This window comes from Capricornis sumatraensis, chromosome X, assembly GCF_032405125.1.
Source record: "Capricornis sumatraensis isolate serow.1 chromosome X, serow.2, whole genome shotgun sequence".
NCBI classification, from domain to species: Eukaryota; Metazoa; Chordata; class Mammalia; order Artiodactyla; family Bovidae; genus Capricornis; species Capricornis sumatraensis.
The window spans coordinates 38,912,384-38,929,391 of record NC_091092.1 but is presented as its reverse complement, the minus strand read 5'-3'; the positions used below and the strand labels follow the sequence as shown (position 1 = coordinate 38,929,391).

Below are 17,008 nucleotides of genomic sequence, written 5' to 3'. Positions count from 1 at the left end.
AACCCATATCTGTGTGTTACCGGAGCATGTCCTGCAAATTTGTACCGTCCCGCATACAGGAACTACAGAGATGATAATTTAGAACTTTTGTAATCAAGTGAGTTTTACTGCTTGGAACTATGTGTTCATACCTAACGAGCTGTTTTGCTGATAACAGGATATGCCTGCCAGCTCTCTGTAAAATGGATCTAGGAAATAAAGTCAAATTTTTCCTCTAACTTTTGACTCCAGAAAAGCATGTTGGGTTTCTCAGTATTTGGGGGAGTGACTGTTTGAAGAACCACTGGCCTAAATGATTTGGAAAATTTATCCAATCACAGTGGAGTGACTGTGGGGACACGTCTATGAGTTGGTGTGACACAATCTAGCATTAATTGTTAGTCAGCTGTCAGGAGGCTGACCTAACATCCTAGCATGCCTCTTGAGGGCCTTTCCAATTGAGCTCTTAGGAGGAGGGTAGGAAAGTCAGGAAAAGCATGCAATCCCCTTTGGGGGAGGGAAAGCACCTCGAGATTTGTGAGCTTCTCTGGGACAGGTATTTTACCACAAATGTCACATCAATTAAAGGGACGGCTGCAGTAAGGGGAAAGCCAGGATCAGGGGTAAAAGAGAGAGGCAAGGTAGCACCAGGGTGCCTGAGCATGACACAGAAACATCTCTGCTTTTACCAGCATAAGGAACCAAACATCCCCCAGGAAAGGGGCTGGCAGTGTGTTTGGAATTCTCACCCTGACCCGAGCATCAGGTAGAACTCCTTCTTACCCTCAGATCTTTACCTTCAAGACTCCTTAATGTTTCCTGTGACATCCCAGGTCTACCCCCACCCTTTCCCCCTGTCCGGCACCATAGAGAAGGAAAAACATCTAAGGAAAGAAGTAGCCGATGCCAGTTTTGGCCTCCTTCTCCCGGGGCACACGGAGCAATGGGCGGTCTTGCTCCAGAATGAGGGGGTTACCCGCTCCTTCCTCATCGTCATGGGAACGGGCAGTGCCGGGAGGCACAGCTGGCTCCTCAGAGGAACCTGGAAAATAGTAACAATGTTAACTCATGATTCTAGACTTCATACTTTGCACAGCACCCAAGAGACTAAGACCTAATTTTGAGTTTCAAATACAGTACGAAGCAAGAAGTTAGGGCAGAAATTATTATCCCCATTTAACATGTAAGAAAACTGAAGCTTAACAGTAGAAGATATATCTCTATATCTAGGCCCACTGTGGAAGCTGGCTGGGGGACGGAGGGTAAGAGGGCAAGGCCGTGTTAGAGAAGAGAAGAGTCAGACAGATACCCCATGCTCAGAGCAAATGGGAAATACCACCAGGGAAGCAGGGAAGCGGGTGGCCTCCTAACAGCCACCACCACCCTACAGCCAGCCTGACTAATTTTACTAAGCAAATGAGTAACAAAGCCGGAGCCGGAAGCTTACAGAACTTCATGGAGAGGCGAAAGCAGGCGTTGTTCTTCAGTGACTCCAAGAAGGACATGTAGTCCATGACTTGGCCAGGCTGAGACTGGTTCTTAAAGAAGGTGATATCTACAAGAAATGTAACATCTGCATCTTCTTGGTGGAACCAGACGGTCTTTGGATTCTGAACTTCTTTTGAGTCAACAGTATTAGGCACTGGGACTGTTTCCATATTCATGATTTCTTTAAGATTGACAGCTAGGTCTGGCTGAGGGTCTGGAATTGTACTGAGAATGGAGACATCTTCAAGCTCTGCAGTCACATTAACTTCATCTTCTTCAAAAGTGTTGCCTAAGTCTTTCTGAGAAACTGGAATTTCGTTGCAAATTTGAGTGTCCTTGGGCTCTGGAACCACACTGAGAACTGAGTCTTCTTCAAGATCAGGATTTTCTTCAGAGTCTTGGATTTCATGGACATCAGCGGCTTCTTCGCGCCCAGAGATTTCTTCAACATCTGAGGTTTCTTCATTGTTCAGTACTCCACTTTCATCTGAGGATTCTTCCTGGCTTTGAATTTCATCAGCATCAGAGACATCTTCAGGGCTTGTTACCACATGGAGAGTGGGGACCTCTTCAGGACTGGAGTATTCTTCAGATCCTGCAATTCCACTAATTTCTGGAATTTCTTCAGTAGCTGAGGTTTCTTCCTCATTTGGGACTCCATCAAGAGCTGGAACTTCTTCAAGACTGGGGTCTTCTTCAGAGTCTGAGAGTCCATTGATCTCGGGGGCTTCTTCATGATTTGGGATTTCATGCCCACCAGGGGCTTCTTCAGGGCTTGGGACATGACCACCAGAGGCTGCTTCAGGGCTTGGGACCATATGAATACCTGGGACTTCATCGTAATCAAAGTCTTCATCAGAGTCTGAAATCCCATTGATTTCCGGGGCTTCTTGGTGGTCTGGAACTTCTTCAGCATTTGGGATTTCATCCAGGGCTAGAACATCTTCAAGACTGGGGTCTTCTCCAAAATCTGGGTCTTCATCATTATCAGAGTCATTGGCATGGTCTGGAATTTCATCAGCATCTGAAGCTTCTTCAATGTTCGGGACAACATTAAGATCTGGAACTTCTGCGAGGTTGGGGTTTTGGTAGTCTTCAAAATCTTGTCCTTCATCAAGGTCGTGGTCTGGGTTTTCTCCAGGGTTTGGGTTTTCTCCAGGGTTTGGGTTTTCTCCAAGGTTTGGGACTTCTTGCACATCTGGAACTACATGAGGGTCCGGAAAAAAATTAAAATATGGTATTTCATCAAAGTCTGCAATTCCAATGAGGTCTGGAATTTCATCATCCATATCTAGAATGTCCTCAAGGAGAGGAAGACCATCAAAATTCAGGGCATCATCATTATCATCATCATCATCTTCTTCATCAAGCTCTGGAATGCCTTCGAGATGCGGGCCTTGAAACTCAAGGTCATTTGGAATCTCAAGACCTTGAAGTTCACCAAAGACTAATCCTTGATTGAGATATTCAAATACTAGTTCTTCATTGACTGACATATCGTCCTCAGAGGACTCATCTTCTTCAAGGGGCTCGACTTCAGCAAGGACCTGGCCTTCAGGAAGGGCCTGACCTTCACCAAGGGACTCACCTGCAGCAAAGGCCTGACCTTCAGCAAGGGTCTGACCGCCAGCAGGGAACTGACCTTCATCAAAGGGCTTGCTTTGACCAAGGATAGCAGCCCGGGCTTCAGCAGAGGTTTCCACTGGGTCAGAAAGTAAAGCATCCTCTTCCATTTTTATCCGTGCACTCCTGAAGGGGAATGAATTTAAAAAAGCAAGTCAGTTGATATACTTGGGTTGACTCACATAAGGGCGACCTGGAGTCAGAAGCCCCCATAGGAGATCCTCCTTCAGGCTAAGCATGAATAAACCCAGAAAACACTCACTGGATCTTCCTCAAATTCCTGCGTCTGATAAAATCAAGGGCTTCAGGGCTGGATTTCCACACACGCTTAGCAACCTGCTTCTGAATATGGGGAGGCACCTGAGAACAAAATTAGCAAGGTTAGCTGTTATTACACAACATTTAAAAAGTCTATACTCCTCTGTATCAGGTACCCAGAACTGAAGGCACCATGCACAGCTAATGTAGGAAGGACTTTTAAACTGGGAGATTTGTGGCTGCCTGCTTCAGCTATCCCTCAGGGATGCACATAGAACTCTTCCTTGTCTTGGGAAAAGGAGAGAGAGAGCTGTGAAATGTGTGTGTCCAAAGCTTCCACCCACCTGGAAGAGGACATCCCAGTTATCAATCATGGCACGGACCACACTGACAGAGGCAACATAGTGGTCAATCCCCAGTCTGGTTTTCCTGGACTCCCTCTTGGCAGATGCCCCCTTCTTCAGGAGAGCAGATCCAAATACCAAAGCCAAATTGGTGGACGTCATACGATTGCCTGAAACCTAGGTAAAAGGAAAGCAGGAAGTGATCAACTCAAAAGCAGTAATGGAAATTACATAAATAGAAAGGTCACTTTTGTTCTTGTTATCCCCTCCCTCTGTCTCTCTCTCTCTTTCTCATATATTCCCATACATGTCCCCTGCTATGAACCTCACTACCCTTTCCCAGAGCTTTTTACCAACTGTCCATCAATGCCAATGGAGTCCTCGCAGTTCTCAGTGACCTTATGCAGGACCTTCAGCAGACGCTCTAGGGTGTCACTGTGGCTAGGTGGCATCAGGTAAACCAGCAATTGCAGGGCAGAAAGCTGATCCTGTGGCTTCAGCGCTAGAGGGAGGAAATCAGGGGCTGGTTTAGGGGGCGCACCTTGGCAGCAGCCTGACACAAAGAAAGGTGTGATTATGGTTGCAAATTGCTGAAGGCTATGGGGAAGGTACCTAGGCATCTTTTCTTTGCTCATTCCCCTGGCACTTGCACTCAGGATCCCTAGAACCCAGAAGTGCTCCCATCAAAATAAGACACCCCCCAAAAAAAGAGACCCCCACCTCTACGGAATCTAGGTTTTACTTTGCCCTGAGAAGGTACACACAGCCTCAAGAAGCTCTAGAGAGATTTCCAAAGATCAGACTTGTAGTGGAATCTGGAGAGGTATTTTCATCTTCTGCTATTCATTTTGCCTTAGTGCCTTGGGGTCTTGCAGCCTGAGCTCTGTCCCCAGAGCCCCACATCCCCTGTGCTATTTCTTTTTCCTGCCCAGCAAGGGCAAGCGGAAGGCTCACTGGCTGTCTGGAGGAAGGACATGTACAGATCATCCGGCAGCAACGAGTCCTTCATGTCCCGGAAAAACTCCTTGAGGAGCGCGGCCACATCGTGTACATTCTGAGACTCATCCAGCACCACATCCAGGCCTTGGTCAAATTCTTCACGGAGCTGGAAAAAGAGAATACTGCCAGTGAAGGCTCTGCCCACCGCAGCCTTCCTTCTGGCCACTCCTTCAATAAAGCTCAGCCCTCAGTAGAGGGAGTTGGCTATATGGTGTGCCTGAGGGGCTAGAAAGAAGACCATGCTCCCCTCACCAGGCATGACAGTCTCTTCAGGTGTATGGGGGAGCTCCACCCCATGGGCTTTCTCTCACTGAAGGAACAAAAGTGTGAACATAGTTGGTTTATTATTACCTTACGCACTCTCTTCTCAGAATATTCCAGGGTGAAAATCCCCACTGTGCTTAAGCCTGAAAGAAAAGACCAAGGGAAGCTCAGTATCTCTGCTCATCCCTCCCCCAGCACTACCCTTTTCCTCCTCCACCGCATTCCAACCCCAACTGGTGGCAGGGGAATGTTGCAAGCCCTTCCTCCTTTGACCTGTTACCCTTCCCCATCTCTAGAACGGCTCTTTAATTGCCTTCCACCTTGATTTCACCGCCATTCTTGGCCCCTTACCATGTTTCTCTATGAAGCTGCAGCAAGCCTCAACAACATGGGGGATTTGCTTAGCAATCGGATTGAGGCTCATTTTCCTTTTGGATCCCAGAAGTCGCTGGCCAATTGGAAAGGAAATCCTGGAAAGTTGCAGGGTCTGCAGTAGCAGAGCCCCATCCTCCAGTTCAGCCAGGCTGTCCACAGAGACTGCGCCCTGTGGAGAAACCCAGACTCTGTGAAAATGGGGAAGCTGGGGGGGGGGGCGGGGTGTCACTTCGAACCTTCCTAAAGATTGCGTCACGTTTGCAACGGGAGACAAGTTCTTACGCCCCTCCAACGCGTTCTGTTCAGCATCCCCTTCCTTCTGAGGACACAGGCCTTGACCCTCCCGCCCCACATCCCGGACACTTCACGAAGGGCCCCTGCCTGAAACCTGGAAGGTTGAACTCACTCTACGCCCACGGCGAGTAAACTCCCGGGGCAGGAAGGGCTCATCCCGTCGGCGACTGAAAAAGCGCCGGATGCGGCCAAACATCCTTTGCACCGCGTTTCCCCGACGACGACCGCTAGTAGCGGGACCGGCGGCTTCTTCAATCTGCATCGTGGCTCTCAGTTCAACTTGCTTGCGGCGGGTAAGCTCGTTCACCAGGACCTCTTCCAGACGAATGCCAAAGGTCTTGAGAGATACGGCTTGGGAGCCAGGGAGAGAAGGAATGAGAAACGTCAGCGCTCCACAGCGCTTAAATCGGGAGGAACTGCAGGGGCTGTAGCCCTCCTCTAAGCAACCACCCCCAGCCACCCCAACCCCGCCAGACCCGCAGCGCCCCTCCCCCGGGAGGGAGCCAAAGAGACCCTACGGTGATTTGGCTGAACGACTCAGCTCCACTCCACTACCCCGACGGGGTCCCTGCCTTAAGACCTGCCAGGGGGTGACCACCTTGAAGCAATGAGGGCAGTTTCTTCTGGGCGATCTGTCTGGGGTAGTAGATTCATCGGGGATCAGATCTGATGGGACTGTTCAGCACTCCAGGAACTAGTGCGCCATTTCCTGAAACCATACCCTGCGGGGTTTCTGGAAGCCGGAGGGGGGGGGAAGGGTAGGGGGAAAGGAGGGGACGGGGGACCCAGGGGCAGTGGGCACCACCCTGTCTCCAGTAGCCAGGCTCTCGAATGCAGGAGGGGTGCAGCATTCTGTTTCTTTACTAAGGAAAGTACAGTGAGAGAGACCCTCACCCCTCTCTTGTCCTCTCAGAATCAGAAACCACTTCTCCAAGGTGTTTGGACGGTCAGTAGGTAGAGCTATGGGAAGAGAAAAAACGAAAATACACGCACTCTCATACAAAAAGGATTTGATAAGTGACTAAAACATCGCGGTGCACGGATCCACAGGGACGGAGGGGGAAGGGAGGGGCAAACAGCTTTGTCTTGTCCTCCCGAAGTGTTTTGCTTTCACTCAGCCTCAGTTTCCCCATTTGAAAACGGGACCAATTCCGTTTACCTCCCGAGACTCCAAGGATGTCACCACACCAGATCCTGTACGGCGCCGCGTGCGCAGCGCGCATCTCGTTACGCACCAGCAGTAGCGCAACACGACGCTTCAACCTGAGATTCCAGGGCTGCGAGGCCGCGGGACAGCGCAACAGGCGAGGGGAGGGGCTCTGCCTGCGGCGCCCGGGCGAGTAGGGGTCGCTAAGTTACTGCGGGCGCGCTCGTTCCCCGGAGGCCAGCGGCTCCCAGCGCTGCTGCGGCGGGAGAAGCGGCGACACCCGCTGGCCCCGCACTGCCACCCCCCGCAGCGGCGGCTGCCCACGGGGTCTCATCGCCCTTCGCTGGGCTCCTATTTTCGGCTGCGCCCGCCGCGCGCGCGCGCGCGCCTGGAGAGCCCACTGCCCCCTGCACTTCTCATCGCTGCGGCGGCGCCCCTTGGGCTCGCGCGACCCTCCCCCCCACTCACCTCCCCTCAGCCGCCCAATCTGCGCCCGCGGGGGACACCCCGGTGCTTTTCGACCCCCGTCCTGCGCTGGGTCCCGCTCGCTCCCCGGCAGCCAGCCGAGGTGGGCAGCGCTCCCAGCGCACCTCCCGCCGCCGCTCCCCGCACCCGCATCCGCCCTCCCGCTACTCGCCGGGATTGGCGCGTCTCTCTCTCGGTCTCGCTATCTCCCTCCAACTCTTGGTCTCTCAACCGCGCTGTCTCTGTCTGTCCCAGTCCTCCCGGAGTATCTCTCTGCGCCTCCATCTCGTCCCGACTCGTTCTGGCACCGCACTTGGTCCGTCTGTCTCTTCACCTGTCCTCTGTCCACTTGTCTGTCTCTGATATCTGCCTGTCTCACTGCCCCCCAAGCCCCAAGCTTCGACCCAACTCAACTCATCTTTACCTCTTCCCAGTTGACCAAACACCCCTCAAGTCCCACTCCCTCGGTTATCCAGGAGCCGGGAGAACCGGCCAGGTCTGAGACCAGAGGAGAGTCCCTCCCACCCCTCGACCCCCAAACCCCCAATTCGTTCCGCCCGGCCCGGAGGGTCCACTCGGCCCGAAGGCGAGGATGCCACATACCGGGGTACTGCTCACCTCTTTCAGGTTTGAATTCAGAGAGGAACTGCCTGGCCACGAGTTCGTGGTAAGCAGCCTCTTGCAGCTTCAGACGCTCCAGCTCGGAGAGGCTATGTATTGAGATCATCTTGGCCCTGCGGTTCGGGTTGTGTCCTGGGGCTCCTCCCAGGACGTTCACTAAAAAAATCAAGGCAGACAACAACAGCAAAGGGGGCATGATTCTGGGGTACCGCGTTCTTGCTGTCTTCAGAAAAGGAATGCAGCCACCCATTCTGCAATCATCGGATGATTATGAGGACTGCATCATCCAATTGTCTCTGGACCTGGTGGAGAGAACTCTGGTGGGGGGGGGGTGGAGGGTGATAAAGAGGGAGGGAAAACTGGGAGGCGGCTTAACCCTCAAGCAGAGCTGCCTCTGGCTGCTTATTTAAAAAAAAAAAAAAAAAAAAAAAACTCCAACTTAAAAAAAAAAAAAAAAAAAAAAACAGCCCTGAACCGACAGTCCAGAAAAGAAAAAACCTAACTGGGCAAAAAAGAAGAAGAAAAAAAAGATTAAAAAAAAACCCCAACCACCAACCTTACTTAAAATTTTTCAATGAAAATTAAGATAAGAATAAGGTAATATTCTTCCATTAATTATTTAGAACACTGATGAAGTTTATTTTTATTTTTTAATGATAATGCTTGATGCTGTTCAGTTTGGGTGAAATGGGTACATTCATCTAGGTTAGGAGCCCTGTAAATTTTGTACAGCTCTTCCAGAATGCAAACTGGACACATGAATCTGAAGCCAAAAGTCATCCCCAGGCCCTTTGACCCAGTGATTTCCCTTCTAGGAATCTATCCTAATGAAATCTTCCTATAGAAAGGAAAAACCATGTGTACATGAACCGTAGCAGTAAAAGAACTGTAACAGTAAAAGAAAAAACTAGCCCAGCAACAAGACTAGTTATATACATTAGGGAATAGCCATTGTATGGAAAATTATGCAGTCATTAAAGTGATGCTTACAAGGAACTTTTAAACAACAAATATAAAATACAGAATTGTATCAATTATGATTACAACTATGTGAAGGAAAACATGCATAAAAATAAAAGACTAAAATAAATGCACCCAATTACTCATGGTATCTGCATTAAGTGGTGGGATTCTGTTGCCTTTTGCCTTTTGTCTATTTACCAAAAATTGTGCAATTTGATTGTTATTTTTTCCTGAAAAAAAAAAAGTTTGTACCAAAACAAACATCATTTCCAGTCTGCTTCTAATGAGACCTTCTATACAGGATTGGTATAGTGAAGTTTCTTTGTGTGTTGGCAAACCTGTTTTAGATGCCCCTTCTCCATCGTGCCCGCTATCTCATACTGCTCCCAGAATGCACAGGACCCCCCCCCCAGTGGGGATCTCCCTGAACCCCACACAGCATCCTAACTGCACATCTTCACCTCTATTATTAATGTTTTTTCATGCATGCATTTAAAAAAATAAAAAGGTTTATTAATTGCCCACTTTGTGCCAGGCACTAAAGATTCAAATATGAGTGAAATAATAATATTCTTTTCATTAAGGGTTTAACAGTGCAGTGATGGAAATACGCAGGTTAGCAACAATTTACAAAACCCTGTGATAAGTCAATCGCCCAAGATATAAACAAACTACTGTGAGAACAGAAAGGAGGAATCCTCTAAGTCTGCCTGGAGATAAGGAGGGGGGAGCGTCCGGAAAGAGAGAACAGCTTGTGCAAAGGCAAGGACATGGGAGAGAGGTTGTTATATTCTTAAAGCTGTATAAAGGGGATGGACGGAGATAAATCTGGGTAGGCAGGAATGAGATCATGAATGACCCTATATGCCATGTTATGGAGCTGGACTTTCTCTTGAAGGCAATAGAGAACTACTGCAGGTTTTTAAGTGGGAAGTGACAGAGAGCTGCAGCTTGGAAAAATCACAGAGCAGTGAAAAGCCTGGTTTGGGTAGAAAGCCTGAAGTAGATAGATGAGCCAAGAGGCAGGAGATGATGACAGAAGTCAGTGTCATTGGGGCTGGATTTCATGGGTAGAATTGACAGGACTTAGAGAAATCTTTTATTGTAAGGGGAAGGATAGCTCCGAAGTTTATGGTCTGGGTGAGTGTGTGATGCTTATTCCCAACAGAGAAGATAATTTGGGACATGGGAAACTAAACCTTTTGACAGGAAGGGAAGTGGTCACATGCAACTTTTCTGAGCTCCCCTTGCCCATGGAATTTCATGATAATGGTCTATATATTATTGGGAGGGGGAGTGCTTTAAACTCCAAAGATCAGGTAATGTAGCATTGACAGAGAAAGGATAGGTAGAAGTTTATCATCCAATAATCTATATAAAAGAGCTCTATCCAAAAACAAAAACAAAAACAAAAAATCCCTCACTTCTTTTGTTTCCAAAATTCTCTTTTGCCCACTTTCCTTAAATGGCCAGAGTCACACATGTCAGAAATAAACACTTGCCTCATAATTAAGTTCAGTACCAGATAGGATGAGGAGTATTTTTTATGCCTTTTGAACTGAGCTATAAAGCAAAATCTTAGCATACATCTTTATAAAAGTTCCTTCAAATGCAAAGCAATATCTGTTGGCCCCAAAGTGAACACCTAAGCCCAGCCACCAAACTGCATCCACAAAATGACCATCTTAACCAAAGGCACATGCAGAGAACCTAACCACACTACGCAATTAAGAGCCAGTAATTCCTGATTCACAAAGACAGGTCCAAAATCAATTAGCCAAAGGTCTCATTCTGACATACACAGCCTAGCTCTGGTTTAATTTTTTTACATGACTCCTTTTTTTTTCCCTTACCCAATTCAAACCTTTTGGTACCTGTTTTGGAGTTGCAGCTATTTCTTCTTGCCAAGGGTTACAAGATCTGGTCATCCAAAGAGTATAGCTGGTTCTTTTACCCAAAAATCAGGATGAAAATCAATCCTTCTTCTTCTCCCCAAATAAGATGAGAACAAATAAGAGAACCTCAAAACAATGTCAGCCGAGAGAGAGAGAGAGAGAAGCCTTTGAGAGATGAGTCAGCCTAGATGCTTACAATTCCAAAGAAAATCAAAGGCCTTAGAATAAACCGTTTGTCATTGCCTCCTGCTCAAAGATACAGGGCTAAACTTAAGAGTAATCTTATGCTGCAATTCTGCCAGCAAAATTGACACTGTCTTGCATGCCTTCAACTCTCTCAGGGGACCAGTAGATATTAGACAGAAGCAGAATTAAGAAGGTCAGTGTGCCCAGACAAGAAGCAGATGGGCAGGTTGGGGAGGAGGGACCAGTAACTAGGCTTCAACACTATGAGAGGCACATAACAGATTCTTGAGATTTGAATATCTGTCCTAGGGCATGACTTTCCAAGATGATCACAAAAGGAGGCTCCTCACAGAGAGCCAGGTGCCAAGAGACCTCTCTTGCTCCAAAGTGTCTTCCCCTTCCCATTCAGCATGCTCTGGCACTGGCCAGAAGTGACCATAACATCAAAAAGGAAGAAGGAAGATGAAAGCAAGCCCTCTAAATTTCAGCCTAAAATTCAACACATTTGCAAAAACAATATCCTTAGAAAAATATCTGTAAAGGCCCCTGGGGTCAGAGCTAAGTAGAACTGAGTTCAAAGCCAGGCTTTATTACTTCTTAGCTGTGTGGCCTTAGGAAACTTTGTTGAATTCTCTGAACCTCAGTGGCTTCCTCTATAAAATGGGGAAACCGTGAAGTATCCATTTCATCAACTGTATAAGAATTGAATAATATATATGTGGTATTTAGCATTGGTTTTTAATAAACACATTGATATTCAAGGTTCTTTACTGAGGGTCTGATTTTATCAGAAAGTATCAGGTTTCAAAAGTAATCGCATAAAATTAGAATGTGTATCAATGCATCCATCCGACTTAGTTCAATCTTTACAAAATTTGAATTAAATTAAAACAGGCAAAAAAGATCTTGGGAGATTGTTGCAAATAGATCTTCCTTCTTCAATCTCCAATGACATCAGGGTCAAGTATTTAAAAAATTATAAAATTTAGAAAAACTAATTGCATAGGTCAAATTTTCAAATGCTACTATTCAGATTAGTAAAATGCTTGTAAGTCTCAAAATTTATCTATCTTTTAAACCATCTAATTTCACATTGTCACCAGCAAAAGAACATATAATTTCATTTCTATCAGTAAAGGGCCTAGGATATTAGCAGATACTGAGAGACAAAATGTGAACAAAGAGCAGAGATACAACCCAATCAACTCTCCAGTAATAATGAAGAGAGGAAACACACGAGTGGCATCAAGCTTGTTCCTCACATCCTCCTGAAATGCACGGCACAGATGGAGAAACAAATTAACGTCAGAAAGGTCACCCCGCTTCGACATTGTGAGGACAGAAATGTTTCAGCTAAGCATAAATCCACAGCCTTCACAATTTGGAGGACTAATTTACTCCATTGTCCCCATCAAATAGTTAGGGGTGGTACAGTACTCACTAGTAAACACCTCAGGAAAAAAAAAAAAGACTGCACTCATGCTGTTAGAATCCTAATAAATTAGGCATTCTATGGCACCATCAGAATTTTGCTTCTAGCCACTAAGAGATCTTTGAAGTTTGAGAAACTGACAGTGTGCAAGGCTGAGTACCCAGAAGATATTGCATCTACGGTATTCAAATATCTACAGGCAGTAACAATGAATAAAAACACCCCCATTAATATATCACAACATGGGAGAGAGATTACAGGTCTCTAGATGAAAACATTCGGGCACCAATTTGGTCTGCTGGCACATTACCTCATTCGTCCCTGAGCATTAATGAGTTAGCCTTTAAGTTGTTATTCCATAACCTCCATTTCAGCAAAGGCTGCAGTCGTGATGAACAAAATGGCTCATTTTACCCTATGCAGTGTACTGCCCCAAGATAATTAATTCGGGGGCAGCATTCAATACGTGAGTCAGCCCATCACTCCAGAGCAGACACTCATAAACTGAAGGTAGTACTGTTAAAATACATTCAGAAAAGCTCTGGCATCAAAAAATGTTTCCAGAACTTATTAGAATATTAGAATGGATCAGAGGTAGAAGGGACCCTAGCCATCACCTAGTCCAAAGCTTTCATACTACAGTTCAAAAAACTGAGGGTCAGAGACAGGAGTTTGCCCAAGGCCATACAGCAATCTGACACAAAATCTAGGCAAGAACCCAGTTCTTCTCAGACCTAGGGCTCTTTCCACTGTCTCATCCACCTTTGTTCTTAATTGCTACAAAATAATTAGCTAAATAATGAAATCAAAAGAACAGATACATAATCAAAGCCTGGTTCGATAAAATAAGGGAGGTCACATCCAAGGCAGAGAGCCACCACAAATTACAACCTCTTTGTAAAATAAGGACAGTTGTCATTGTATAGAATGTGGGATGCCCTTTTAAAATTTTATTGACTAAAGAACTCACGCTCAGGATGGTGAAAGGCAATCTTCGTGCTATAAACATCCCAAACCATAGTGTAGACGAGGTGATGTGACATTAAATACAAGAAGACATAGTTGTATTAGGTATATTCTCCCTGTTATCTGCAGTATGTGTCAGAGTACATAATACTGCTAGTATCACAAGCTGTATCACCCTTTATCTTTTTTTCCCTTTTGGTTGCTGCTTCTATTATGTTGTGGTAGAAAAAGTAAAAAAAGAAAATATGATGTTCCATCAACAGGAGGTAATTTTTTCTAATGTCTAATTTTTCTTGTGCTTTTCACATTCTCAAAAGCTTTCCATGAGTCTGTTATTTTCAGACCCTAGCACACAGTAGGTGTTCAATGTGTTTGTTGGGTGAATCACAGGATTATAAATTCTGACAGTTTTGAGAGAACATAAAGGCCTTGTAATTAAAACTGCTATTTGTGACTCATGGATAAATGAATCATGCCATTTTATTCTCACAACAACCCCTGGGAAGGAGGTAGGTTTGGTATTATGCTTCCCATTTTACAGAAAACAACAAACTAGGACTTTGGAGAGGTTGTAACTTACCTGAAGTTGCACTAACATACCATGGAGGGATATGATCTGGGAACTAGCCTATCTCCAGACCTGGTCTTGCCCTCCCCACCAAAACATGGCATTTCTTGGTTTACAACACCAACATTTGCTGCCTGGAACTGGAATGACCTGAATCAAGATTTCCTTTCCTAAAGAGATGGCTAGATTTTGAGGGCTTTCTTTATAAACACTATTCTTGGGAAATGGTAATGAAAGGAGGTGATTGATAGACAGGATAAATAGATAGAGATAAATGATGATAGAGATATATGGTTTTGAAAAACACTGTTATGAAAGATAGAGAAAAAGAATGAATAGAGAGAAAGGCACCAAAAGTGCTCTGTACTCCACCCATCACATCTCTTGTCTCAGCCCACTCCCCAGACTGTCAGCATGGAATCCTGAAAAGGTCCTGAGATATGGGCTAGAACTCGGGCTCAAATTCCAGCCTTACCACACGTAAGTTCGCACATTCACCAAGTGACCCGGAGCTAATTTTCAAACTTTTATGAGCCTCAGTTTAAAATCATGGTACCTATTAGGTGTGCCTGTGGTAAAGATTAAATAAAAGACAGGATGGAATGAACGAATCCTCCAAAGGGTCAGTGCTGAACCAAGGTAAGGAACAGCACCCCCCACAAATACCTGAGTCAAATTTGAAAGGAAGACTGAACAGAAGTGCTGCTATATGGGATAAAGCAGACAGTGTCCCCCCTGAAGAATGCCCTTGTACCATCCACTGAGGGGTGAAAGTGGGTACCATACCCTGTCAGCAGATAGCTCACTTTCACAGGGGAGGAGTTTAACTGTTTCTTCACTGGGTCTTGCGTGATCAGAAATGCAAGGTAGCTAACTGTGGGGGTTAGGGATCAATCTAGGCTCTGAAACATAGAAAAAAAGTTAAGTGGCTCACAAAAGGGATTCAGTCCATACCTTTTGTTCCATCAGCACAGTGTGTAAGCCATCCATGCTAGAGATGGTGGAGGAAAGATGGGAGCCATCTGGACTGGAAAGTCTCAGTTCTTGCCTTTGGGATCTTACAGCCTAGCTGCAGGTCACATACACATCAAGAGTCTGCAGGACTATCAAGCAAAGCTCGTGGGTCTAACACCATCCTTCCCTGCCCTACTGAAATACATTTCCTCCCCTTTATTCCTTTAAGGAGTATTAAGAATTGACCATTTCTTCAGGTCCACCAGCAGTGGCCAGACTCTTTCAGCTGTAGGTTGTTAGTGTGCATTCAGTAAACTCTGATTCATTTTTCCCATCTTCTCAACTCTCTTGGCCCCAAGCCCCCTTCTTTAAGACATATTCCCTTTCAGACACACACACTCCCTCTCACAAACATCCACACATCCTCAGGTATTCTCACATATGCATACACACACACACACACACACAGAGGATAGACTTCCCCAGTGTATTTGCTACAACAGAAGGAAGGAGGGAAATGAGATTCTGAATTAAAGAGAGAACCATCCAACATTTGCCCCTCTAGACCACAGCTGGGGCTCCTACCAGTGGACATGAGAGAGGAAAGAACATGGGGACAATTCCTCAAACCATCTGGAAGAGAGAGCTGTCAAGGAAACCTTATAATAAAGTTGTGCTCCAAACAGTTGCTGAGAACTCTCTCTCTTCCACCTTTGTTCCCCAGCCCCACCTGCTTCCCTCCTCCTTTGTACCTCCCCCAAGAAGCATTCAATTTTCTGCAGTTTTCTTTTTCAAAATCCTGAGTGGCTGTCATAGGGAATTGGGGCTGTGGGAGATGTTTTTCTGATAGTTTTCATGACAGGAATGGTATTTTAAAACTACACTTAAATAATCATATTTTAAAAAATATCTATGTCTGTCTAACTGCCTGGATCTATCCTCCTTTAAAAATTAGACCACTGTCTTGGCCTATGACGCAGTGAGAAAAACCCTTAGACCAGCCGTCAGGCGGTCTGCCCAGTTACCAAAGCAGCTGAGTGGCCTTGGGCAAGTCTGTGAGCATCCCCAAGCCCCAACATTTATTTATTATTATCTGGCTTATCAGAGAACACGGTGGATACACAGTCCTCACGTCTGCCGTGTCCTTGATTCTTCTACAGGACTCAACCGCCTCCAGGACAGATAGTCACGCTGGCGTTGTCCATAGCTGGAGAGAGAACCCTTGCCCCTCTGCAGGTTTCTTTGCACCAGAGTAGGGAGGGGATAGAAGCGGGTCTCCTTTTCCCTCCCTAATGGAGTCGCAGTCCTGCAATCAGCCCCTGACCCAGAGCTAGGTGACCGCGGATGGGGGGTGGGGTGGGGTGGAGACCGGGTGACGCGGAGAGGGACAGGAACCGGCCGGCCATGACTTTGCGCCCTCCCCTCGAAGGGATGTCCCGGGCTACAGGTTGTCGCTGCAGCGCGCGGTCAGGCGGGATTGCGCCCCGCGCGTCTCGCCCCTAAGTGGCTCAAGAGCGCGCAGAACCTGCAAAGTTAAACAAAGCCCCGTCGCGCGCAAAAATCACTCTTGCTGCTTGCCGCTGCCGAGAATTTGAAAAATGCAATATTCCTTGCGTGCTCCACGTTTGAGCCACTGAACGCGAAACGCTGGGCACCTTGCTCAGCACCCGCAGGCTTCCTCTCCCTCCCGCACGTCCGGCGCTCCGCTTGGAGAGTCCTCACCTCCCACTTAGCCCCTCGAGTGGGCTGCACTCAGGCCCCTGGAGCCCTGCCCCTGCACTACCTCTTGGCGACTCTCCTGGTCCGGCCACGGAATAAATGGCTGCGTGACCCGCTGGTCAGTCCTGCGGCGCGACTACGACCCGTCCTGGGACAAGCTGCAGGCTCGGCGCAGAGCTTAGCTCTATGGCTCAGATTCCCCGGCGCTCTCTCTGAAGCTCTCGCGGTGGGGCAGGGGCTGATTCATAGCAATTTTCTACGCAGCAGCCAACTCAGTGCCTTACGCATACCTGTTTGCTACATTCTCTGGGCTACTCCCACTCTTTCTCACCATACCCTTCAATCATCTCTCACTTTATTCAAAGCTGATTTCCCTGTCAAGATTCAGCCTGAGTCCCTTCCTCTGAGGGCTCCCTTTCTCTTCCCCTGGCCGTGGCACACTGTCTCACATTATAAGGGACACTGAGG

The 17,008-nt window shown here is 46.9% G+C and overlaps 1 protein-coding gene across 2 annotated transcripts in view; it reads right to left on the bottom strand.

The window, feature by feature from the left end:
- Positions 1–863: 863 nt before the first annotated feature.
- ARHGAP36 (Rho GTPase activating protein 36) overlaps positions 864–17,008 on the bottom strand; it is a 30,342-nt gene continuing 14,197 nt past the window's right edge. The window contains exons 2-12 of one of the 2 annotated variants that reach the window (XM_068962945.1): positions 7,855–8,013; positions 6,519–6,584; positions 5,737–5,975; positions 5,307–5,499; positions 5,043–5,098; positions 4,647–4,797; positions 4,046–4,194; positions 3,693–3,869; positions 3,353–3,450; positions 3,110–3,216; positions 864–1,021 (exon numbers count right to left, since the gene is read on the bottom strand). In XM_068962945.1, the coding sequence (XP_068819046.1) occupies positions 864–1,021; positions 3,110–3,216; positions 3,353–3,450; positions 3,693–3,869; positions 4,046–4,194; positions 4,647–4,797; positions 5,043–5,098; positions 5,307–5,499; positions 5,737–5,975; positions 6,519–6,584; positions 7,855–8,013 (1,553 nt within the window). Of the gene's footprint in view, positions 1,022–3,109; positions 3,217–3,352; positions 3,451–3,692; positions 3,870–4,045; positions 4,195–4,646; positions 4,798–5,042; positions 5,099–5,306; positions 5,500–5,736; positions 5,976–6,518; positions 6,585–7,854; positions 8,108–17,008 lie in introns of those variants that run through there. The other variant, XM_068962944.1, reaches the window with a different exon arrangement.